The sequence below is a fragment of the Erpetoichthys calabaricus genome, chromosome 13 (genome assembly GCF_900747795.2).
Source record: "Erpetoichthys calabaricus chromosome 13, fErpCal1.3, whole genome shotgun sequence".
NCBI classification, from domain to species: Eukaryota; Metazoa; Chordata; class Cladistia; order Polypteriformes; family Polypteridae; genus Erpetoichthys; species Erpetoichthys calabaricus.
Window position 1 is genome coordinate 6,040,795 of NC_041406.2, and position 27,693 is coordinate 6,068,487.

The following is a 27,693-nucleotide window of genomic DNA, read 5'->3' on the forward strand; positions in this document are numbered from 1 at the left end:
TGTTGACGCTGTAGTGCGTGTGCCATGGTCGGCTGCTTAGTGAATTGTTGGTGGGCGGGGCTCGGTCTTGCATGCGTCTTGCTTGCCATGGACTTAGTGAATTTATATATATATATATATATATATATATATATACACACACACACACACAGACATAACTCCAAAAATTATATTTTTGGACTCGGAGGTCTAAAACGTTGAGATTCGTCAAAATCTCAATATTGATTTTTGGACAATTTACAATACTTTCCCTATACTCTGTATACAAAAACGTAAAAAAAACTTGTAATTGAGGGAGATTGCCTCTTGCTTTTTAATATTTTGTATGCCCTTCCAGAATTCTGATTTTTATCCCACCAGAACAGATATGAACCAGAACATGTATAAAGTAGAGGTCCAGTTCCTCCATTTGTTGGAAAAAAAAAAAGAACCTTTCTTTCTCATTAACAAAAATATGTACGAGGTCTTCCAAGGTTGGATTTAAACATAATTTCTAGTCATTTAAATTCCCAAGAGTGGCAGTTTTTTTTTTTTTTTGGTTTATATTGTTTGGGGGGGTTGGTGGGAGAGTAGAGTGTCTCCAAGCACAGTGTTCCTCCTCTGTGATTTCAGAGGCAAATTTTAAAACCCACTAATTTTAAAGGTAAATGACAGTCCTGGAATAAGTGCATGTGTTCTTTAGGACAAAAAACAACCCGAAGACCCCCTTGCAGTTTTAATCTTTGTCTCGGGGAAATACCTCTAGATATACAGTCATGGCCGAAATTATTGGCACCCCTGGAATTTTCCCAGAAAATGCACCATTTCTCCCAGAAAATTGTTGCAATTACAAATGTTTTGGTATCCACATGTTAATTTACTTTATGTGCATTGGAACAACACAAAAAAACAGAGGGGGGAAAAAAGCCAAATCTGACATCATTTCACACACAACTCAAAAACCGGGCTGGACAAAATTATTGGCACCCTCAACTTAATATTTGGTTGCACGCCCTTTGGAAAAAAATAACTGAAATCAAGCGCTTCCTATAACAATCAACAAGCTTGTTACACCTCTGAAATGGAATTTCCGACCACTCTTCTTTTGCAAACTGCTCAAGGTCTCTCAGATTTGAAGGGTGCCTTCTCCCAACAGCAATTTTGTGATCTCTCCATAAATGTTCAATCGGATTTAGATCCAGACTCCTTAATGGCCACTTCAGAACTCTCCAGTGCTTTGTCTTCAACCATTTCTGAGTGCTTTTAGAGGTATGTTTGGGGTCATTGTTCTGCTGAAACACTCATAACCTCTGACGCAGACCCAGCTTTGAAACTGGGCCCAATATCTTTTGATAGTCTTCAGATTTCATGATGCCTTACACACAGTCAAGGCATCCAGTGCCAGAGCCAGCAAAACATCTTGGAACCTCCACCATGTTTGACTGTAGGTACCGTGTTCTTTTCCTCGTAGGCCTCATTCTGTTTTCTGTAAACAGTAGAATGATCAGCTTTACCAGAAAGCTCTACCTTGGTCTCATCTGTCCACAAGACGTTCATCTAGAAGGATTTTGGATTCCTCAACTACATTTTGGCAAACTCCAGTCTGGCTTTTTTAGGTTTCTGTGTCAGCAGTGGGGTCCTCCTGGCTCTCCTGCCATAGCGTTTCATTTCGTTCAGATGTCGACGGATAGTTCGAGCTGACGCTGTTGCACCCTGAGTCTGCAGAACAGCTTGAATATGTTTTGAAGTTGATTGGGGTTGTTTATCCACGTTTTGGACTATCCTTCATTGCAGTCTTTTATCAATTTTTCTCTTCGGTCCATGTCCAGGGAGATTATCTACAGTGCCATGTGTTGTGAACTTCTTGATTATGTTGGGCACAGTGGACAAAGGAACATGAAGATCTCTGGAGATGGACTTGTATCCTTGAGATTGTTGATATTTTTCCACAATTTTTGTTCTCAAGTCCTCAGACAATTCTCTGCTCTTCTTTCTGTACTCCAAGCTTAGTGTGGCACACTCGGACACACAACAGAAAGGTTGAGTCAACTTGTCTCCATTTTAACTGACTTCAGGTGTGATTGCTATATTGCCAGCACCTGTTTCTTGCCACAGGTGAGTTCAAACGAGCATCATATGCTTGAAATAAAACGATTTACCCACAATTTTGAAAAGGTGCCAATATTTTTGACCGGCCCATTTTTGGAGTTCTGTGTGACATGATGTCAGATTTGGCTTTTTTTCTGTTTTTTGTGTTGTTCCAATGCACATAAAGGAAATAAACATGTGTATACAAAAACATTTTGTAATTGCAGTAATTTTCTGGGAGAAATGGTGCATTTTCTGGGAAAATTCCAGGGGTTCCGATAATTTCGGCCATGATTGTATGGTGTTTTTAGTGTAAACTTTGAGCCTTGCCCTCTTTTCACTTTGTTGAGCTGCGGCGATTTCTTTTTTGTTTCAACATCGTGTCTCCATCTCTGTCATTAGCACGACGTCGTCGTTGCACGGCAGCATTTGCTGCACACTGGTCTTTCGTTGTGAGAAGTGTGGCGCATGCAAGCGCCATCTAGTGGCTGTGCATGAGCTGAGCGGACTGCTCTATGTGTGTGTGTATATATAATAGAGATCGATATGTATAATATACAGGTTTTTGGTTTGTATATGTCTAATATCCTGACTACTACTGTTCTGCTTACAAGTGATTTAGGTTTAACGAGAATGATGAAATGGTTAAAGTATGTAGTCACACGGGCAATGTCTGAATATATCCAGCAATTAACGTACACCCAACTGGTAATGTGTGCAAAATTCTCTCACTTACTTTTACATGACACTTGGAGTGACTGCTATAAAATGTTCATTCTACTCTCCTAGTATGCAACTTGTAAAATGGTTATAGTCAAGTCTGGTGTGTGTTTTGTTTTGTTTTTTTTCCTTCTCTTTGTAAACCCCTCCAGTTTTAAATCCTGGTGTATTTTATTCTATATTAGAGTACATACAATACTTACAGTGGGTATAGAAAAGCATCCTTCAACATATTCCCATTCATTTTTTTTTTTTTTTTTTTTGTTTTACTGCCTTAAATGAAAATGCACACAAAAAAATATTTCTTCCCAGCTTTACTTACTCAATGCAACCTCTGACATCCAAGTGAAAAATATCACAGCTACAGTTCAGAAAAATTCTTAATCAAAAACAAGACCTACTGAGATTAGAAAAGGATAACCCCCCGCCGCCCCATGTCAATGTCATTTTGTTGACCTTCCCTTTTGCTTTAATGACAGCCTTGAGTCTGATTCTTCTCTATCAGCTTTGCACATCTACATTGTGTAATATTTGCCCTCCACTCTTCTTTACAGTTTAACTGTTAAAGTTCAGTCAGATTGGATGGTGAGTGTTAGCAGACCACCATCTTCAAATCTTGACCACAGATTTTTTAATGTGATTTAAGTCTGGGCTCTGACTGGCCACACCAGGACATTCACTTTCTTCTCCTTCAGCCACTGTGTGGTCAATTTTGCTGTGTGCTTCGGGTCGTTGTCGTGCTGATAGGTGAATATTCTGCCCATCTTCAACTTTGTGGCAGAGGGTAGCAGGTTTTCCTCAAGAATTTGACGGGATTGTGCCCCATCCATTTTTCATTCTACCCTGATGAGAGCCCCTGGCCCCCCACATCAGGATGCTGCCACCTCCATGCTTTACTGTAGGTATGGTGTGATGTGGATGGTGAGCTGCATTGGTGTACCATTTGGTGTTGAGGCCAAATAGTCTTATTTTGGTCTCATCTGACCATAAGACTTTTTTCCACTTGGTATCAGAATCTATGAGGTGCATTCTGGCAAAGCTCAAACGAGCCTTAATGTGGCCTTTCTTGAGAAGTGGCTTTTTCCTTGCGACCCTCCCGAACAAGCCACAAGTGTGGAGCGCTTGTGAAATTGTTGTCATCTGCACACAATGACCCCTCTTTGCCATCAAATCCTGTAACTCCTTCAAAGTGGACATTGGCCTCTTTGGTAGCCTCTCTTACCAGTTTCCTCCTTGCTGTTTCATTCAGTTTGGAGGGACGGCCAGATCCAGGGAGGGTCCTAGTAGTACCAAACACTTGCCACTTCTTTATTATGGACTTTACTGGGCACCTTGGGATTGATAAAGCCTTTGAGATTTTTATTTGTCTCCATCTCCTGCCGTATGTCTGTCCACAACTCTGTCCCTGAGATCTTTTGAAAGTGGCTTGCCACTCATAGTCGGTTGTTTGCTGTTCATTGCACTACCAAGCAAGGGAATGAATGCTCCAGGTACAGCTTCACTAATCACACTCATTACAATTGATCACAGGTGGAAGGAAGCCAGTAACCACAATGGAAATGGTGGGCACTTACACCTGAGGGGCGGCACGGTGGCGCAGTGGTAGCGCTGCTGCCTCGCAGTAAGGAGACCCGGGTTCACTTCCCAGGTCCTCCCTGAGTGGAGTTTGCATGTTCTCCCCATGTCTGCGTGGGTTTCCTCCGGGTGAGATAGATAGATACTTTATTAATTCCAAGGGGAAATTCACATTCTCCAGCAGCAGCATACTGATACAAAAAACAATATTAAATTAAAGATTGATAATAATGCAGTGTGTGCAGGGTGCTGCGGTTTCCTCCCACAGTCCAAAGACATGCAGGTTAGGTGCATTGGCGGATGATCCTAAATTGTTCCTAGTGTGTGTGTGTGTGTGTGTGTGTGTGTGTGTGTGTGTGTGTGTGTGTTCCACGGTAGGCTGCCCGGGGATTTGTTCCTGCCTTGTGCCCTGTGTTGGCTGGGATTGGCTCCAGCAGATCCCCGTGACCCTGTGTTAGGATATAGCGGGTTGGGTGATGACTGACTTGCACCTGATTGAGTTTAGAAGGGGGCGATCCTTCATTCATCTCAGTATGTCTTGGTTTTTTATGTTTTAAAATTCTTCTGAACTGTAGCTGTGATATCTTTCACTTGGATGTTAGAGGTTGCATTGAGTAAGTGAAGCTGGAAAAATATTGGTGTGTGTTTTCATTTAAGGTCGTAAAGCAAAAAAAAGGGAATATTTTGAAGGGGGTATTCTTTTCTATACCCACTGTAGCTTAGAGGTTGTGAAATAAAGATCCTCTTATGTTACTTTTTTTAAAGGTTCATCTGAAGGATTTCATAAAGCTGGTATGATTTGCTTTGGAAACCTTAATGATTTTAAAATGGTATTTCATTATTTTCCCCCTAAATGGCACTCGGGTGTAAAAAGGCAAAATGTGCTGCCGTTGTGGTCAGACACTTAAAAAAATTTAATGCGGCTTTACCAAGACTCTCTAATTTTCAAATTATAGGCAAGGGATTGTAGACTTGTATTGAGGTTTTATTTGCATGTGCTTAAGGCAGGCAAATTCCTAGCACCTGATGTTGTTCTTGTAATGAAGTATTTACATATGTAAACATTTTAGAACATCTAGGTGAATATGTTTATCATAGGTGTTGGAGGGTGCGCTGACTCAGAATTGCAGGAAATGATATCAATATTGAGGCAAATTATGGAGATCCAGTAATGGCTCACCACATGCTTTTATGGCTCTGAATGCTGATGAAAAAATAAGAACAATTATCACAAAAGACAGATGACACATTAAAGAATTTTTGTCTTAAAACAAGCAATAAGGGTCGGGAAGTTAGCATGGTGAACCTTTTAAAGAAAAGCGATTGAATTAGACACTGCTAGACGACCAAAGTATAATCTGTTTATAATAGAGACCCTCAACTGGACAAAAGGATATTCTGTTAGAATATCAGAGGTGGGCAAAGTCGATCCTGGAGGCTGCAGATTTTTCTTCCAACCCAGTTTTTTAATGAGAATTCAATTATTGCTGATGAAACCCTTATTGCTCAAGTAACATTTTTCTGCTTCATTTTAGTGGTCTGTCTTGTTAAGGTTCCCCACCCTTAATTGCTTATTTCTGTCTTTAAACCGCTGCGTTCACAGTTTTACTGGCTTCTTATTAGCAATAAGATGTAAATGACAAAGGAGCCAGCAGTTCTTAATCTAACTTGTTTCCATTTACACCGGTGTAGATTCATCCTGCACTATTTGGTTTAATAAAACACTTAAGAGTAAAATGTGACAGATCGAAACTGATCTGTTTTAGGCTTCAAATCATACATGATCTGTTTATAGTTTGCATCTTATTGCTATTAAGAAGCCATTAAAATAAATGGGCAGAGTGGGCACTTCTTAACACATTGTGGTGGACATCAGACCCTGAGGTGGTGTCTTCAAATCCTGCTGATGACACTGTGTGTCCATGAGCACGTCATTTTTGACCTGCCTGTGCTTCAGATGGAAAACCAAAAAAATAAAGGTATCTTAAATTTTGCAAGTCGCTTTTGGATATGTAAAATATGTAAGTGGAATGAACCTGTGGATAAATGTCCTCTAAGAGAAGAACATCTGCTGGAGTGGACAGAGTGGGACTTTTTCATGATGTCACAATCTTTTTTGTCCATGGTTCACCCTATAATGGCATAGGCTGCCCTCATAAGTTTGTTCAGACATTGTGCTTCTTTTGAGCTCTGGTAGCTTCCCCAGGAGACCTCAGTGTAGAACAGCACACTGACTACCATGGGAATGGTAGAACATTTCCAGCAGCTTGCTACACACATCAAAAGACCCGAGTCTCCTTAGCAAGCCCACTCTGCTCCGGCTGTTCATGTCCAGTGCCAGTTTGTGGTCTGACCGGTTGAGTTTGTCATTCATGTGAACCCGTAAGTATTTGTAGCTCTGCACTGTACCCCTTCCATATCCTCCCTCTGAATGGTCACTGGTTTAAGAGGGTTCTTGGCCCACTGGAAGTCCACCACCTGCTTTTTTTTTTTTTTTTTTTTTGTCTTGCTGATGTTGAGTTGCAGGTTGTTGTCTTTGCATCATAAGAGAGTCCTCCACATCTTGGACTCCTCTCCATCATTTAATGTAGCCTATGATGGACGAGTCACCTGAACATTTCTGAAGATGGCTGGTAATGTGCTGGAGGTCTGATGTGTAGAGGATGAAAAGGAAGGGAGACCAGGCAGTTCCCTGAGGTGCTCCAGTATTATCTGGGGAAAAAATGTAGAGCAAAAGTGACCCTGAGACCTAGAGCTAAGAAAGCAATGGACTAAGACACAACTGAAATGAAGTGTAAATCTAAAGTCACTAAGGTTGGAAGGAGATGGAGAGAGTTGGGGGAAACCTTGGAGCAGTCCACTGCCTCAGGCTGAAGTGTATATACTTGTTAACAATATGCATCCATTTTCCAACCCGCTGAATCCGAACACAGGGTCACAGGGGTCTGCTGGAGCCAATCCCAGCCAACACATGGCGCAGGGCAGGAACCAATCCTGGACAGGGCGCCAACCCTCCGCAGGACACACACCCACACACCCAGCATACACTAGGGCCAATTTAGAATCGCCCAGTGCACCTAACCTGCATGTCTTTGGACTGTGGGAGGAAACCCATGCAGACACAGGGAGAACATGCAAACTCCACGCAGGGAGGACACGGGAAGCGAACCCAGGTCTCCTTACTGCGAGGCAGCAGCACTACCACTGCGCCACCGTGCCGCCTGCTAAGTAACTAAAAATGTATTTTAACAAAGAGCAGAAATTGGCATTTGTTTTATACATGCAGAGATTTATAGCATCCTTCTGTTTTGTGGTGCTGCGGTGCTTAGTGTTTCATCATCATCTTTAGTTAAGTGGCTGTTTTTTTAAGTTTATCTATGTTAGCCGATTGTCCCCAGACCCTTTTTCTCCACAGCCCTTGGCATACTTTGGGGTGAGCCCCATTCCAAACAAAAACATTTTGTTTTTTTTGTCCACCAGGTAGTCTGTAGTTCTGTTCAATAATTCTGCATGTGTTTGAGTCCAATTTATGGATTAAAATTAAATTGACACAAATTAATTTAGGCCGAGAGCCTAAAACCTCAGCACAAAACCAAAAAGGGAAAACCCCAACAAAGTGAGAATGTCATGATGCGATTTCTGAAGGCACGGATTATATACATTTCAGTGAAACTTATCTGTACCAGTTTTAATGATTAACATAAGAAAAAAGCTTATTGATGTTGATGCAGAAAGTGACTTTCAGTAATGATTATTTCTGAGGCATGTCAAAGTGCTGATCATGTCTAAATATTTTAAGTGTTCCTATTAAGAGATGTGGGTTGCATAAATTATTATAAAAACATGCGAGTCTGTATCATAGAAAACACTGTAAACCTTGCAAATAGCCTAATGTGCATTAAATCCCAACGCTTAACAGTGTAAATTATTGACTGTCATTTTTTACAGAAAATGTAGTCTTTACTAATTTTGAGCATAACTGGAATGGTGGCACATTAGCTAGTGCCATTGCATCATGGATTCTGTGTCCTAGTTTTGAATCGCACAACTGGCCATTGTCTGTGTGGCAGTTACATGGTGTTTTTGTACACTGCCAAGCAAAAGATTTAGAACGCTGCAGTTTTTCTTCAAATGTAATCAGTTGAAATGCAATGAATGACCTAAAATGGTGAAAAGATAAGCAGTAAACTGCCAGAGGTCTAATTTTTAAAGTTTAGGTTAGCGGAAACTGAGGAAAAAAATCGCGAGTGGTTTCCCTAGACTTTCTCGTATACTCGGATATGGGGATGGAGGAGTAGACTGCAAGACCAGGATTATATTTTTATATTATGTAAATTAAAGAACCATCAAGAACAAGTCAAATTAATAATGTATTGAACAATTATTATTAAAGTTGAATAAATGCAGCTGCATGAATAAACGGTAAACATTAGAACACTCTAGACGAGAACAGGCCATTCAGTCCAACAAAGCTTGCCAGTCCTATCCACTTATTTCTTCCAAAAAAACATCAAGTCAAGTTTTAAGGGTCCCTAAAGTCTTACTGTCTACCACACTACTTGGTCTCTTTTTCCAAATGTCTATTGTACCTTGTGTAAAGAAAAACATCTTAATGTTTGTGCAAAAGTTCCCCCTCACAAGTTTCCAACTGTGTCCCCGATTTAACTCCATTTTTAAAATAAGTCTCAATCCACTGGACTAATTCCCTTCATAATTTTAAACACTACAGTCAGGCCTCCTCTTCATCTCCTGTAAAGGCTCAGCTCTTTTAATCTTTCCTCATAACTCACCCCCTGTAGCCCTGGAATCAGCCTAGTCGCTCATCTCTGGACCTTCTCCAGTGCTGTTATGTCCTTTTAGTAGCCTGGAGACCAAAACTGCACACAGGACTCCAGATGAGGCCTCACCAGTGTGTTATAAAGCTTGAGCAGAACCTCCTGTGACTTGTACTCCACACATCAAGGCGCTATATAACCTGACATTCTGTTAGCCGCCTTAATGGCTTCTGAACACTATCTGGAAGTTGATAGCTTAGAGTCCATTATGAATCCTAAATCCTTCTCATAAAATAAAGTACCACTACCGGTTGGTGGAAATAGCTCAAAAGTTGCTAGAAATCTACGTTTTGTACCTAATACTTGTATGCAAAATTTGGTTGAACTAAATGAAAATGTACTTGAGTTATCGTGTTAACATACATACTGTGAAATAAATAGCCTCGACACACGGGGTGGGGGGGCTAAAAGGCATCCACCTGTATACTTGAAACCTGACTGCAAAAAGGCAAAATCAGTTGCACAGACGTGTACAGAGTGGAGTCCAAAACAGAACTGAAGTTACAGAGGAAGATGTCTTATATTTGAGGCAGACAGGTGGAAGTAACCCTCGGGCCTGAATCGGGCAGAATTTGCTGTGTCCGGTTTGCAGGGATGAAAGAGGAAGGTTTAAAGACTGAAGAACAGTCGTAGACTACTAAGCACTGTTGTAAGTCGCTCTGGATAAGAACGTCTGCTAAATAATGTAAATGTAATGCACTCCACCACCCCTTGGCTTGGCTTGGCCTGGTGTGGAATTACCTTCTTTTGGTCCATTTAGCTGCCACCCATGTGCACATGTGTGACAACACACACACAGAGACCTAATTCCAAAAATGGTATTTTTGGACCCCGGGAGGTCTAAACTGTTGAGATTCATTAAAATCTCAAAATAGAATTTTTGGATGATTCCAATAGTTTCCCTATACAGTAGACCCCCGCAAAGTCATGGTTCAGAGTTCGTGGCCTCTGTCATTCACTGATTTTTCCTTAGAACCTATCTAATAATTGTTAGCAGAAATATCCTCCGCCATTTTTATGGCATTTTTCATGGCAATACTGTTCTCTAGAAAGAACAGGAAGCAACTGTAGAGGAAAACGCGGCTTGAGATGGTGAAAGTAGCCCTTATGATGTTTGTCTATTCTTTAATCGAGAACTAACTGCATACAGAGTTCGTTTTACTTCTGAAAGAGACATGTTTGTTTGAAGTGTTTGAATAAAGTTCCTGTTTCTACAATCTCCTGTGTTTCTGTGCAATTCAGTTGGACACCCATCTACTAGAGTACTCTGAGGAAACCAGGACTTTTAATCCTACACGTGCTTATTGTATGTCTTATTTACAAACTTATCGTCATATTGAAAATGTAGTGTTTTTTAAAAGGAGCTCTTTCTCTTGTTAGCTTCCATAGCCTTTCCTGGCATCAGACAGAGTGTGGGGCATGTCATCTTACTTCCCTGTTACACAAAACATAGGTGGGGACGCGGACCGCGAACACATGCGCTGTCCCATTATACAGTGGTGTGAAAAACTATTTGCCCCCTTCCTGATTTCTTATTCTTTTGCATGTTTGTCACACAAAATGTTTCTGATCATCAAACACATTTAACCATTAGTCAAATATAACACAAGTAAACACAAAATGCAGTTTGTAAATGGTGGTTTTTATTATTTAGGGAGAAAAAAAAATCCAAACCTACATGGCCCTGTGTGAAAAAGTAATTGCCCCCTGAACCTAATAACTGGTTGGGCCACCCTTAGCAGCAATAACTGCAATCAAGCGTTTGCGATAGCTTGCAATGAGTCTTTTACAGCGCTCTGGAGGAATTTTGGCCCACTCATCTTTGCAAAATTGTTGTAATTCAGCTTTATTTGAGGGTTTTCTAGCATGAACCGCCTTTTTAAGGTCATGCCATAGCATCTCAATTGGATTCAGGTCAGGACTTTGACTAGGCCACTCCAAAGTCTTCATTTTATTTTTCTTCAGCCATTCAGAGGTGAATTTGCTGGTGTGTTTTGGGTCATTGTCCTGTTGCAGCACCCAAGATCGCTTCAGCTTGAGTTGACGAACAGATGGCCGGACATTCTCCTTCAGGATTTTTTGGTAGACAGTAGAATTCATGGTTCCATCTATCACAGCAAGCCTTCCAGGTCCTGAAGCAGCAAAACAACCCCAGACCATCACACTACCACCACCATATTTTACTGTTGGTATGATGTTCTTTTTCTGAAATGCTGTGTTCCTTTTACGCCAGATGTAACGGGACATTTGCCTTCCAAAAAGTTCAACTTTTGTCTCATCAGTCCACAAGGTATTTTCCCAAAAGTCTTGGCAATCATTGAGATGTTTCTTAGCGAAATTGAGACGAGCCCTAATGTTCTTTTTGCTTAACAGTGGTTTGCGTCTTGGAAATCTGCCATGCAGGCCGTTTTTGCCCAGTCTCTTTCTTATGGTGGAGTCGTGAACACTGACCTTAATTGAGGCAAGTGAGGCCTGCAGTTCTTTAGACGTTGTCCTGGGGTCTTTTGTGACCTCTCGGATGAGTCGTCTCTGCGCTCTTGGGGTAATTTTGGTCGGCCGGCCACTCCTGGGAAGGTTCACCACTGTTCCATGTTTTTGCCATTTGTGGATAATGGCTCTCACTGTGGTTCGCTGGAGTCCCAAAGCTTTAGAAATGGCTTTCTAACCTTTACCAGACTGATAGATCTCAATTACTTCTGTTCTCATTTGTTCCTGAATTTCTTTGGATCTTGGCATGATGTCTAGCTTTTGAGGTGCTTTTGGTCTACTTCTCTGTGTCAGGCAGCTCCTATTTAAGTGATTTCTTGATTGAAACAGGCGTGGCAGTAATCAGGCCTGGGGGTGGCTACGGAAATTGAACTCAGGTGTGATACACCACAGTTAGGTTATTTTTTAACAAGGGGGCAATTACTTTTTCACACAGGGCCATGTAGGTTTGGATTTTTTTTCTCCCTAAATAATAAAAACCATCATTTAAAAACTGCATTTTGTGTTTACTTGTGTTATATTTGACTAATGGTTAAATGTGTTCGATGATCAGAAACATTTTGTGTGACAAACATGCAAAAGAATAAGAAATCAGGAAGGGGGCAAATAGTTTTTCACACCACTGTATAAAAAAAAATCCTGAGGCGAGACTTTTTTCAAGTCCCGCGAGACGAGACTTTTGCCATGAGATTTTTTTTTTCCCCCCCAAGTCGCACCCTACCTCTCGAGCATTTTCAAACAAGACCACGGTCCACTCACCTCTCATTGGTGTGACTGCTTTTGTCAGACACAGTTCCTGCACTCTCAGCTGTTATAAATTTTGATGTTTTCCTCACTTTAAGTTCTATCTATGTATGTATGTATGTATGTATATGTGTGTGTATGTGTGTATGTATGTGTGTGTGTATATATATATATATATATATAATAAAAAAACTTATATCCTAATCTTATTGATGAATTTCATCCTGAAGGGTTATCAACAGAGGAAATGAGTAGACGGGAAATCCTAGCACTGAGAACCGATGAAGTCAACCTAATGCGAAAATTGTCGATCGGTTGCACGTTAATAGCATGTAAAGTTTTAACAGGTGACAAGAAAGGTAATGTAGTACATGTTCCATGGATAAGATTAGACACCAAAGGAGATCTTGATATGCCATTCATATTAAAACGTTTACAGTTTCCCGTTGTCATAGCAAAAGCTGTTCTAATTAACAAATCACAGGGACAAACGTTCGAAAAAGTCGTGTTTTTTATTGGAGAGAAAGAAACGATATTCAGTCATGGGCAGTTAACCGTTGTGTTGTCACGATGAATGTCCAAACATGGAATCAAAATTTAAAGCAATATTGACAAAGTTGATTCAAAAAATTGTTTTTTGCTGAAGTTTTACAGTAAAAGTTTAAAAAGTATTTGTGTGTTAATTTCAAAGCCAAACAGAACAAAAACGTGTAAAGTGACAAATATCTTTAACGCAGGGGTGTCGAACTCCGGGCCTGGAGGGTCGCAGTGGCTGCAGGTTTTCATTCCAACCCTTTTCCTAATCGGCATGCAGCTTTTTTTAATGAACTCCTTTTCACTTCATTTCATTAGCCCTGTTTTTAACGAATCAGTCCTCCTGAATTGATTTGTTTCTTCATTAAATGGCAGCCAAACAGAAATGAGACGTGAATAGAGCCGACAGATGACCAGCTAAACTGGGATTTCAAATTCCAACCAATTTCACTCCAAACAGTCTCTTAATGAGAAGCTGATTCTTGCTGTTAATTAAGCCCATTATGTAATTCAATGGCTTGTTGCTGCTCTCATTCTGCCACAGCAGATATTTCCAAATTTGTTGATTTTTTTTTTTTTTTATTCTGTTTTTTCTAAGAACACCGTCAGAATGTTTTGGTGACCTGAGAGACCAACCTTACTGACACCTTCACATTTCTTTTATTTTCAGATTTCGTGTGATGGGCACAGGTGAGCTGGTCATGTGGCGGCTTGTTTCGTGCCTCATTATTGTTTGACTGCTAATTAAGGAAAAAGACAACTAAGGGCCCTGAGTCAAGTTAATTAAAACTAAGATGGAAGAAGTTAATTAGCAGTAAAAATGTCTCATTAATTAAGATTGGTTGTTTAGAATGAAACATGCAGCCACTGTGGCCCTTGAGGACCGGAGTTCGACACCTGTGCAGTCTAATGCAACATGAAACATCATTTTCTTTCAATGTATTACCTTTACTATTTTTTTAATGTTAATTAGTTGCTGTAATGTTAAATGGTTAGTTCTATTATGCATATGTAACAATTCCCATGAAAAGAACAATTTGTTTAAATTGTACATCCGCTTCCCCATACGTGAGCGGCAAATCTGTGAAGTGGCTAGCACATAGCACCCGCCCGGGGGTTGGCGAGCAGAGGGCAGAGTCCACTAGTAATTAAAAAAAATATTATTATTTTTTTACTTTTTCAATTCAATGAGTGACATTGAAAATCATTCCGCGTGTCACGCTTAGCCCACGTGCGGTAGGTTGCCGACCCCGGTCTACAGTATATCAGACATATAAATAATACCATGCATAAGTAATATTTTAAAATGTCATCTTATGATTTTTTTTTTTTTTTCTCCCAGTAATGAAACAGTTTCAGGAATATGTTGAACCAGGTGAAGATATAACTGCTTCTCCTCAACGAAGGAATACCTCGGTGGCGGAAGATGAAGATGACAGCATTGTGTTGCCTCTTGGAGAAAATGCACTTAAACACAATCTTGGAGTTCCCATTCTAGTAGTTTGCACAAAGGTAAATGCACTTTCATTTAGTTTATTTAAAGAATGCGGAGTACTTTTAAAGGATCTGTCATTTGCCTAATTCTAACAGTCTCTGTTTCTGAATTTTCAACATTTTATCACTCCTGGCTCTGCTTTTATTAATATCATGTTTTTTTTCTTTTTTACTACTCCCACCATTTTAAACAGAAGTTGGTCTAAATGACTGGATTAGATTAAATAAAGTTTATTAATCCCAAGGGGAACATCTTCCTGGGATATCCATACCAAATTATTAATGGAACTTCCAGTTTATTTGCTTATTTTTAAGACCCTTGTTACACATGCGTATTACACACCCAAGGGTTCTCAAAATAGAAGACACATGCTAATGAAACAGAGGTGACCAAATGACCTAACCGCCGCTGTGCTCTTTCTCAGACTTTGTAAGCATGCAAGTGACTTACAGTCAATATTATTATATACCTTTTTAGATATTTGTCTAGTAAAATAACTAAAGTGACATCGGAATGAGGACCAAACAAATGATGTAGTGTGCCGAGGCCCTGAAACCACTGAGCTAGTTCAGAACTTACTCTCGGATGTCTGTCTTGCAAACCTCATTCCCATCAGGAGGCTGTACTTCATAAATCATACAATGTGATTTCAGTTATACCAACATATGTATTCATCTCTAAACACAAACATATACTTTGAATTTGGTGCACTTTTTCTGTTGTATATGGTGTGGTGGTGTTTTTGATATTATTCCTGTTTATAGTTTTGCTTCTACTTGGGGGATAGAAACCAGGAGAAGTGTCCACGTGTCAACCAAAGTGGTGGCATTTATCACAGAGGGAGAGCAGCCAAGGCAGCCACTAAAGCACAGTCAGGCTTGTCTGCTTTACATGGCACAGGACTGGGTGATGTCAGCTGACTTAGAAAAGCGACTTAGAATACAATCTTACATATACCAAGACCTGACATCTTTATCAGTTTGGAGGCCCCAAAACTGCTCATCCTGGTAGAGCTTACAGTTTCCATGGGAGGAGAGGATGGAGGAGGCCAGAGCAAGGAAGAAGGCAAAATACAAAGAGCTGGTTATGGGTTGTCCGCAGCTGTCATGCAAACAGTAAAGCATCCTGAGACCATTCATGTCACGTGGGGTTGCTTCTCAGCCACTCACAATTTGGCCTAAGAACACAGCCATGGATAAAGAATGGGACCAAAACATCCTGCGAGAGCAACTTCTGCCAACCATCCAAGAACAGTTTCGTGACCACCATGATGTAGCACTGGGCCATAAGGCAAAAGTGAGAACCAAGCGGCTCGGGGAACTAAACATCAAAATTTTGGGTCCCTGGCCAGGAAACTCCCAATTGAGAATGTGTGGTCAATCCTCACGAGGCGGGTGGACAAACCAAAACCCCCAAATTCTGATTCTGCAAGAATGTGCTGCCATCAGTCAGGATTTGGCCCAGAAGTTGATGAACAACATGCCAGGGCAAATTGCAGAGGTCTTGAAAAAGAAAGAAGAGCCAACACTGCAAATATCAACTCTTTGCATAAACTTCATGTCATTGTCTTAAAAGCCTTTTGAAGCTTATGAACTGCTTGTAATTCTACTTCAGTGTACCATAGAAACATCTGAGAAAAAGATCTAAAAACACTGAAACAGCAGACTTTGTGAAAACCAATATTTGTGTCATTCTCAAATTTTTGGCTACGAGTGTACATTTTGGGGTGCTTTAATTAATAATAATTCTTTGCATTTTTATATAGCACTTTTCTCACTACTCAAAGCGTTCAGCAATTGCAGATGAAGGGCCTTGCTCAAGGCCCCAACAGAGCAGAGTCTCTTTTTCATACGTCTCCTGCTGTAAATATACAGTAGGTGTTTTCTCAGTAGAGTTCGATTTAAAAAAAATTGACTAGAAGCAATTATCCCCAGGTCTGAGGACACCAGCCACACCTTGGTGTTGACCAAAACAACAGTGTCAAGACTATTTGGAAAGGTTGGTCTTGAAGCAGAAAGTGAATCCTGGTGAGGTTCCTATGAGGCGTATAAATGTTTACGCCACGGGACCAATCTGACCACGTGACATGCTGTGCGTTACAGGTAAAATTGTGCATGCTGTGGTAGTTGTGCTAAGCGTTTGTTATTGGTATCCTGGAATTCTCACTCACAGCTTGAGTTTATGGTTAAATGCAGCACTAAAAACAGCAAAAGATACAGGTAAAGATGCACATAGATACAAATGTAACCCAATTCACATAAAACAACACCCACAATTACCATCAATCATTGGAAGCCAAGCATCTGATCAGTCTTGCCACGTCTCTCATACGTGTGATCAGGTCGATCAAAACACATACAGAGATGGCAAGAAATGATTGGCCGCGCCTGATGAGACCAACGAGCAAACCCTCTATGCTTCCACTATGAAAGTGACGTGTGCAGGTGAGTGGGACATTATCTACAGACAGAGGAGCAGCTTCAGCGACAGACTGCTGTCACCGTCCTGCTCCACTGATGGACTGATGAGATCATTCCTCCCCCACACTATGCAACTCTTCAATTCCACCCTGGGGGGTAAACGTTAACATTATACAAAGTTACTGTCTGTTATACCTGCATTGTTCTCACTCTTTAATTTAATATTGTTATTATCAGTATGCTGCTGCTGGAGTATGGGAATTTCCCCTTGGGATTAATAAAGTATCTATCTATCTACGTTTACTTTTGATATTCATAGTAAATGTTTATTTCACAATCTAAAATGAACATGAATAACAGACATATACTAAGGTTAAGACCAAAGACGTTTGACTTGAGATAAACTAAATTGAGGCTAATTGCATATTGTGACAACTGGAAAGTAAACACGGAACATCATACATTTAAATGAACCTTACCAGCTACATCTACTGTCCCAAAACTGAAGCACATGTCCTCTGCAGAGCTGGCTTTTTTTTGTACACTCTCCTATTTCAAACATGTCCTTTTCTTCTCAAGCATGGTGGAGCAAAGAAGTGTTCCACTTATTCAATAATAGTAGTTTTAGTCATAGAGCCTTGTTATAAAAATAAGAAAATGCAGCGGAAAAAACAATTGTTGATTACCAATTGATGTTCCTTCTCCTGTAAGCCCAATGAGAGAATTTCACGACTTGTCCACCGGGTGTTTATTGACCTGTGTAGTTCACTTGAACATTTACAATGTCAAAACGCAAGCAAATTTACTGGAAATTGAAACAAAATTATCACCCGATTTGAAAAGGTTTTAATGTGAAATCGCCTTATGAGTGTTTGACCGCTTTCTTGTGAACGGTGCAAGAATTTTTTTTTTTTTTTTTTTTTTTTTTTTTTTTTGAGGAAATTTTTTTGCACATTTTGGGAGTCCATTTTTGTTCATTATCCATTGTCGATTAGCAGACCACATCAATGATGTACTTGACCATTGTCTTGGCTCTAGCTGACAGAAAGGTATATAGTGTATGACAATTAAAGCTAGTATATCATTCACAAATCCACTTCCTCCATTCCATGATTGGAAATGCCAGAAGTGACTCTACTCTGTTGGGCCCCTGAGCAAGGCCCTTAACCTGCAAATTGTTCTGTCCTGGGTATGAAATTAATCTGTATCCAGCCATGCAAGCAGATCCTTCAATTTACAGGGAAAACTTGAGGGTTTGATGGCAGGATTGGCACTCCAGCCACTGTATATATTAAAAAAACTCCCACAGTTCAGTGTATAGGGTTGCCAGATTAGAAAATTAGAAATAGGGGACACTCTTAAAATCTCTCTATATTACTATATATATAAATTTTACATGTCCCCTACACACCCAGGCCAATATATAAAAGTACAGACATAAGTTAAAAACATAATGATTTTAATGGGTTATGAGGAAAACAAAAGTAAAATCATTTGAAAATTATTTAATACAAGCTAAAAAAAAATTCTGTAAAAGTGAAATCATTTCCATCCTTCCATTATCCAACCCACTATATCCTACGTACAAGGTCACGGGGGGTCTGCTGGAGCCAATCCCAGGGCGCAAGGCAAGAAACCAACCCCAGGCAGGTCGCCAGCTTAACGCAGAGGACACACACACGCACACACTAGGAACAATTTAGGATCGCCAATGCACCTAACCTGCATGTCTTTGGACTGTGGGAGGAAACCCACACAGACACGGGGAAAACCTGGGAAGCAGACACCGGTCTCCTAACTGCGAGGCAGCAGCGCTACCCACTGCGCCACCGTGCCGCCGTGAAATCATTTGAAAATATTTATTTAATACAGACAACAGAAATATTATTATTTAATACAGGCAGTTAGGGAAAAAAAAGTGGGCCATGACAGGGTCAACAAAGTGCGTTGTTACTACTTGCATGTTGCAATGCTGATACAGAACTGCACACCACCGCAGGTGGAGAGCAAAATGGTAAGAGTGTCGCTGTCCTCGGCCAACCATAGCAACTGAACAAGTAGCAAACACTCGTTTCCTTATGTTTGGGTTATTTTCATCAAAGTATAATTACTTATAAAGTTACAACTAAGTACTTTAAGAAGGTAGTAAAAATATATTTTTATTACGAAATTTGAAAATGAACTATATACGGGACATTTGGGTGTCCCTGAAAGGTCAGTCCGGGACAGGGGACAAAATGATCAAATATGGGACCTGTCCCGTATATAAGGGATGTCTGGAAACCCTATCAGTGTGGTGCTGAGGTGTGCACGGCTACACTCGGCTCTCAATTTGGGTGGTCTGCCATGTGGGGGGTGCAGCAATGCGCTGTACTCCGCTCATGCTCCCAACCTAAAAAAAAAAATAACAATACTGTACATTCTTTAAAGTCATGTGACACAGTCATTTGGAAAATGGATTAATGGATGCTTGAAAGTCTGAGAGCAGCATAAAGTTAACTTTGTGCTTTCTTCCTTTTCAGTGTGATGCCATTAACAGTCTGGAAAAGGAGCATGATTACAGAGATGAACATTTTGACTTTATTCAATCATATATCCGGCATTTTTGTCTACAATGTATCCTTTTTTTCCCCCCTCATTTTCTGCTTTTTAGATTAGTTTAACATTCTTGATCTAAGTTGAATTCTGGTTTTAATGCATTTGCTTTTATGAATTTAATCTCTATATTAGCACTGTTATCTGTCTTAGCTTCTCCATTCTTATGGAAGACTGACTTGGCATGAGGGTTGGCTGCTCTGTACAGGACTATGAACTGCTTCAATTTATGTCTGTACCAGCCTACCAAGTAAAGTTTGCTCAGTTTGGCTAAGTTTATACACTTGTGTAGAACTCTTTGGCATTCTTTCTGGAGTTTCCTTTATTTGTTAAAAGGACAATGTTTGTTTTGTCCTAATTCCGCAGAATTTTATACATACAATAAAACCCCGCAGCACGAACTTAACTCATCCCAGAAAACTGGTTGTGGACCGAGTTTGTCATGGACCGGGGCAATTTATCCCATAAGAAATAATGGAAATAGAAATTGGGGGCTTGGAATGGATTAAGACTCCCATACATAACAACATATTTAGTACCCATATTTGAGTTTTTTCTGCATAATAAAATACAGTATTGTTTAAGGTTCCCATACCTGACCTATTTAATACCCACAATCGAGTTTTCTGCATACGAAAATATTGTTTTATGTAAAAACATATGAATAAAAAATAAATTGTACACTGCAAGAGATTGACATAAGAGTAAGCATAGCACAGCCTACAGAATTGAAATTAAAAAAGAAAATTTACTGTAATAGGGCATTCCCTATCCGCACTCCCTGAAGGATAATCATTCGCAATATCCGCATGTATTGCCTTATAGCAGGCGTGGGCAAAGTCGTTCCTGGAGGGCCGCAGTAGCTGCAGGTTTTTGCTCCAACCCAATTGCTTAATAAGAAGCACTTATTGCTCAAGTAACACTTCTGCTTTACTTCAGTTGTCTCGCTCGTTAAGATTTTGAACCCTTATTGCTTATTTTAGTCTTAAACAGCTGTAGTCTTGGTTTTTAATGACTCCTTATTAGCAATAAGATGCAAATGACAAAAGAAACCAGTATTTCTCCATTTAGCTTGTTTCCATTTACACCTGTGTGTGTCTATCATGCACTGTTGGGTTTAATTAAATACTTGGAAGTAAAGTGAAGCACTGAGAATAACTCGTCTGTTTTAGACTTCAAATCATTTGGATGATATCCTTAGAATGGAAAAAAAATCAAGGATACGAGAATGACTTGACATGGCAAAGTTAAAGCACTAGCAAGCCATGCAATTAAATAATTCACAAGGATTGGTTTTTAATTAAGCAACTGGGTTGGAACAAAAACCTACAACCACTGCGGCCCTCCAGGACTGACTTTACCCATCTTTGCCCTATAGCCTTTTCACAAATAGCCTCCGACAGGCGATCACACGCACACGGTGTTTCAGTTATCCAAAGTAACAATTTTTTCAACTTTGTAAATTGCTGGTGGTCTGTTTTTAGAGAGTATACGTGTCGCACCCTTTGAAACTTCAGCTTTTTTAATTTCTTCTTCTTTGTTTTTGAAAAATTGTAGATTTACTCATGCCATACGAAGCTGCAAAATCAGTCACCCGTATACCTCTCATACATTTTTCGATCACTTCTTTCTTTGTTTCGTTTGTCATTGATCGTTGTACCTTCTTTGGTTTTGGCTTACCTCTCTAGCTTTCTTTGGACCCATTATTATTTAGTAAAAAACCCAAAATAATCACTAAATAACAGTAATATCACGGGCACAGTAAGGAATGTTGTTTACAAAGCACTGGGTAACGCCGCACTTAACGTTTTTAAGGCTTTGTTTACGACGTGCAAGGCGCCTGTGTGATCAGAACACGTGTACTTCTTTGGTCTTGCTTTGGGATTTTGGTTGTGCTCTGATGCATTTTTTGGGCATGAAAAACCGGTCGTGCTGCATGTTGAACATGCATAGGTACGTTCGTGCTGTGGGGTTTTACTGTACTTCATATATCTATTTAAAAAGAGAAGTTTAAACTGGCTCATCTGCAGATAAATAATCCTTTACCATGTGTGTTACTTGAATGTGCTGTTAAAATTGTAATAAAAGAATACAGTGCAGGTCCCACAGACTAAAACAAATAGCTGCACAAATATAAATAATTACCCTCAAGTAGGCTGTGCTGTTTCTCAGATGTTTTGCATGAAATAATTATACGTGATGTGAAACTGTTTTGCTTAACAACACCTATAAAGATGGGGCAGCTCTTATCTATACTTCAATAAAGGAAAATAAAAATATAGATTTATTATATAAATATCTTGTCCATAAATTGTATGGATTTCCTTTCAACATTCCTGCCCAGGTTGTGGAGAAGGATTCTGTGTTCATGTATGTTGGTAAATATAATATTGCAAATGTGTATTTAAGAAGTGTTGTGTGTTTTTAAATCTAAGAATGTTACTTTTGTTTTACTGTAGAAACTGACTGGAATGACTGAATGGTACAATTATAAGCGAGCGTTCTCTTCGACGTAATGCTGACCAGCAGCCTTTTAAAAGTAAATTCAAGCTAATTGTGAATTTCTTAATGCATTATGCAGGCAGGCCAAATGGCGTGTTAACTGACGTTTTCGACTGTGTAAAGCCCAAGGTGGCAGGATCTGTGTCTACCCCTAACTCAAAGAAGGAACATAAAAAGATTGCTTAACAACAACTTTTATTTCTAGAGCACATTTTCATTCAAATGAGGTAGCTCCATGTGCTTTACAAGATGAAGAAAGAAAAAATCTAAAAATAAAATTGGGCAATACTAATTTCAATTAATTATCATTATTTATTATTCATGGAATTCATATTCAAAATCTGTACTAACCCCTTACTTTCTCTTCTGTTCTTTTTCCGGTTTTCTGGGATGGCGACCTGCGCCACCACTACCTGATCAAAGCACCGTGATGTCCCTACATTGGTGGATTAAAGGCCAGAAGTCCACATGCCCGTCATCATCAAGTCATTCCATGAGAACCCTGAATACAATGAGGACTGATCATTTATGTCAGGTAGAATGCCTAGAGGGGGCTGGGTGGTCTCGTGGCCTCAGAACCTCTGCAGATTTTATTTTTTTTCTCTAGCCTTCTGGAGTTTCTTTTGTTTTTTCTGTTCTCCCTGGCCATCGGACCTTACTTTTATTCAATGTTAGTGTTCTCTTATTTTAATTCTTGTCTTTTTTCTCTTCATCATGTAAAGCACTTTGAGCTGCATTATTTGTATGAAAATGTGATATATAAATAAATGTTGTTGTTGTAATTTTAAATAAATAAATAAAGGAAGGTCCAATGGCCAGGGAGGACAGAAAAAGCAAAAAAAAAAAAAAAACTCCAGAGGGCTGGAGGAAAAAAAACAAAATCTGCAGGGGTTCCGTGGCCACGAGACCATACAGCCACCCCCCCAAACCCCAGCATTAATGATCTCAATTGGTCCTCATGGTTTTCAGGCTTCACATGGAAGAATTAGACAATGCTGGTCATGTGGACCTCATGGTGCCCTGATCAGGTGGTGGTGGTGCAGATCATCACAAAAAAACGGAAAAAGAATAGCCATGAAAGTAGGGGTTAGTACGGATTGTGGAGATATGATAAAAATAATTTAAATTCATGTACAGAATATCAGGGTTACAGTGAAATGAAGCCATGAGAAAGCCATCTTAGTTTTTAAAGTGCTCCACCGTATTAGCCTGGTGACTTTCTGTCAGTAAACTCGTATCCCATATTTGAGGTACATAACAGCAGAAGGCCACCTTAGCATTTCTTTTAAGTTTAGCTCTTGGAATAATAAGCAGACCCTCATTTGAAGATCTAAGGGTACGATTTGGAGTGTAAGGTGAAAGGCATTCTGAAATATAGGATGGAGTGAAATTGTTTAAGGCTTTGTATACCATAAGCAGGATTTTAAAGTATCTCAAAGGAACACTCCACCTGAAAATGATATTTTGTTTAAATGTTACTTAAACCATGTGCTCTTTAGGAATGACCAATTTGAAAAAAAAATGTGATGTTTTCATCCAGGACAAGAGAAAGTAGTTTCCATTACGTGATAAACTAACTGTCATCAATGTTGGACAACAGCAAACGATGTGAAAAATGTCAAGGGGGAATTGTCATGTTACTCCGTATCCCGTAAACCATAGGTCTGTAATCCAAAAGAATGCTCAAGACATGCAAAATGTATACTTGCTTTGCTTAAAATAATATTTACTTCAAGAAAAGGGAGCCTGCTTTGTGCATATTTTCACAATTCTGTGGTTTTGATTTGAAGGCCGGACTTTTGACCAATAAATGGTGGTGTGGTTCAGTTCAGACACACATGCGTGTGTATGTGCATGCATTCCTTTGTCATTCATGAGAGCATTTATTTAAAAATATTTTAGTAAAAATACGTGTTTGGGACGTTGTTAGCAAGTGAATGGATGACCTTTACATGTGGATTATGTGACACGAGGGACATGAGGCTGTTTTTTCCTTGTCATAATGGGTTACCATGTAGACTTTTTACCTCCTTTCTGCATGAAAATGTGAGATTAAAAATATTTCTTGGCTGTCCCAAGAGTTGCGTGCATGTGTGTGGGATCCCTGCTAAAATTATCATAGGAAATTTCTCCTTTCTAATTAAAGTCCTTCCTTTTATTATGCATATTTTAAAAATTGCTTGGCGGTTTTAAGATAGAGGGTGCCAAATCCAGCTACTGTGGGAGTGTATTGTCAGATGGATTTCATTCCGGCCACATTCTTACACACAAGTGGCTCTGTTCGTGCCATTAAGTCGTTTTACTTATTTAGGCCTGCATTTCTGTTTCCATGTGTGGATGGGTGCAGTCCTATTTTGAAGCTGTGTGCTTATTTCATTTTCTGTTATTTGCAAATGGATTGGTTCATTGCAATGTCTGTCTTCTTGATTTGAGATGACCTGCTAAATAATGCTGGAGTAGGTAAGGCAGTCGATCTCATGACAAAGTGAGAAATGTGTGGCACTGGACATCTGGAAGAGTGCTGCATCGCATCCAACTCTGTCTTTTTGTTACAAAACTAGTTTGGTGGATTTGTGAGAAGCATCTGTGTGAATGCAAACAATGGCCAGAGTCCTAAAGAGACAGAAGACAAGATTTGTTTGAAAGATATGCTATACTAAATTCAGCCGTAAACGAGAATAAAAGCTTGATTGGAATTAAAACTTGCCGCCACTGCAGCCCTCAGGGAGAGGAATCTTAACCATTCTGTGCTACTTCATAAAATTACCATTGTAGTCGTAAGTGCAGTGTGCTGCTGTTATGCCAATTTACAAGTTTATTCAGTTATAATTATCAATAATTTTGATGTTTAATCTATTGTGCAAAGTAGTAATGGTAACGTTATACATATCATTTGCATAGGTTTTCGAACACTTGATACCAACTGACACTCTGATTGTTTGTTTTATTTAAAATTAAGTTCCTTTCATCTACAGTTGAATTCATTGCATGTATTCACTATCCATCCATCCATTATCCAACCCGCTACATCCCAACTACAGGGTCACGAGGGGTCTGCTGGAGCCAATCGCAGCCAACACGTGCAAGGCAGGAAACAAACCCCGGGCAGGGCACTAGCCCACCGCAGGGCACACACCAAGCACACATACCAGGGACAATTTAGGATCGCCAATGCATCTAACCTGCATGTCTTTGGACTGTGGGAGGAAACCAGAGCACCTGGAGGAAACCCACACAGACACGGGTAGAATATGCAAACTCCACGCAGGGAGGACCCGGAAGCGAACCCAGGTCTCCTAACTGCGAGGCAGCAGTGTTACCACTGTGCCATCGTGCCGCTCAGGTATAAATTAAATAAGGTAAATCATGTTTTTCATTGGTGATACCATGTGCTTTTGTGAAGGTTGTGCCAGTCCATTTGAAATAGTTATTCTATATTTAACCTAGGTCCATGTTTTGAAGGCTGTAAAAGCATTTTACATTTAACCTGTTCAGAATGAAACTTTGTGACTTTTCCTTCATTTCCCCAAATGGATGAAAAGTTTTAAAAAATCTATAATTTGCACAACTCTTAAGGAACTTTTACCTTGCAATGTCTTTTTGGGTCATTTTTGACCCACCATTGACTTTAATGCATTTTTTAACTGCATTAAGTGTACTTTGGTTGATCACCACCCATAAAAACATCCTACAGCAATCATTTTACTTTCTCATATAGGGAAAGCATTGTAATTGTCCAAAAATTCGACCTCGAGATTTTGATGAATCTCGACGTTTTAGATCTCACTGAGTCTGAAAATACCATTTTTGGAATTGTGTTTACAGACACGCACACACAAACACGATAACTTGAGTACGCTTTCACTTAGGTCAACCAAATTTTTAATGCAAGTATTAGGTACAAAACGTAGATTTCTATCAACTTTGGAGCTATTTCTGCTAACCAGAAATAGTTCTTTTTTTTTTTTTTATTCATGGAGCTGCAGAGTCCAATTTGTTCAGTATATACAGTATTATTGATGGTTCTTTTAATGTACATATCTCTATTATAAAAGAAAATCTTGAGATGAGACTATTGCCAAGAGATTTTTTTCAAGTCCCGCCCTCCTCTCAACCATTTTTTCAACCATGCCCACGGCCCTCTCACCTCTCATTTCTGTGAATGCTTTTGTCAGTCACAGTTCCTGAGCTCTGATCTCTTATAAATTTTAACACTTTCCTCACTTTAAGTTCCCAATAAAAGAAGACTTATGCTCCAATCTTATTGAAGAATTTCATCACGTAGGGTTATCCACAGAATAAATGAGTATACGGGCAATCCTAGCACTGAGAAACAATGAAGTCAAACGAATTAATGTGAAAATTGTCGATCGGTTACACGGCAAATTGGTTAAATGCGTATCTATAGACTGTGCTGAAACAGTTGGTGGTGATGGTGCGGAAGATGAAAACATCAACTTACAATATCACAAAAGAATATCTACAACCGTTAAAACCATCTAGTTTTCCACCGGCCGAATTACTGTTGTAAGAAGGATGTATCGTAATGTTATTGTGTAATTTATGTTTGAGTGATGGGCTATGCAAGATTAGTTTCTATTCAAAATTGGTCGAACAGTTCTGACATGTAAAATTTTAACAGCGATAAGAAAGGTAATGTAGTACATCTTCAGGGGATAACAGACACCAAAGGAGATCTTGATTTATACTATTCGTATTAAAACGTTTACAGTTTCCCGTTAGAATAGCTTTTGCTATGATAATTAACAAATCACAGGGACAAACATTTGGAAAAAGTCGGTTTATTTATTAGAGAGAAAGAAACTAAATTCATGGGCAATTAAATATTGCATCGTCACGATGAAAGTCCAAAAATGGAATCAACATTCAATGCGATATTGACAAAAATTTAATTCAGTGTTTTTACTGAAGTTTTACAGTAAAAGTGTAAGATTTTATAAAGTATTTGCATGTTAATTTCAAAGCCAAACAGAACGAAAACGTATAACACAATGAATACTTCTAACGTAAAATGAAACATAATTTACTTTCAATTTATTATGTTTTACTATGGTTAATTACTCGCTGTAATGTAAAATCGTTAGTTAGGTCTATTGTGGATATGTAACAATTCCCACAAAAATAACAAATCTGTTTAAATTGTACATCCGCTTCCCCAGCAGATCCACAAAGTGGCTAGAACGTAGCACCCACCTGGGGGTTGACGAGCAAAGCGAGCAGTGGGCAGAGCCTCCTAGTTCATATAAAAATATAATCGTTGTCTTGCAGTTTACTCCTCAAATTTCCATCCCCATATCTGAGTATACGAGAAAGTCTAGGGGAGACCACTCTTGATTTTTGTTAAGGCTTTTAGTAAAGTGACCTAACTATACAAAAAGCAAAAAAGTTTCTAAATTGTCACAATTTAAACACTGTCATGTCTATGAGGACATTTTTGACACACCATTGAGTCTGAGTCTCCATTTACGGTAGTTGTTCACTCCCTGTAAAACCATCCTAAAAGTAAAGTGCTCTTAGCTAGACAAAAATGTCAATACGTTTCCAAAAGTCACATTTTTGTACATCTGCTACACATCTTGAACACTATTGTTGTTTTTGGGTCAGTTTTGTCCCACTTTTGACTTCAGTGGAATTTAAGACTTTCAAAGATCAATACTACAGATGAAAGATGGTTAATCAATATAAAATATAAAAAGGT

The 27,693-nt window shown here is 39.4% G+C and overlaps 1 protein-coding gene across 2 annotated transcripts in view; it reads left to right on the top strand.

Annotated features, from left to right (window-relative positions):
- Window positions 1-27,693, top strand: part of dync1li1 (dynein, cytoplasmic 1, light intermediate chain 1) — a 70,384-nt gene that overhangs the window by 28,998 nt on the left and 13,693 nt on the right. For both annotated transcript variants that reach the window (XM_051935653.1, XM_028817905.2), the window contains exons 5-7: window positions 14,305-14,474; window positions 19,400-19,493; window positions 21,707-21,842. In XM_051935653.1, the coding sequence (XP_051791613.1) occupies window positions 14,305-14,474; window positions 19,400-19,493; window positions 21,707-21,842 (400 nt within the window). The remainder of the gene's footprint in view (window positions 1-14,304; window positions 14,475-19,399; window positions 19,494-21,706; window positions 21,843-27,693) is intronic.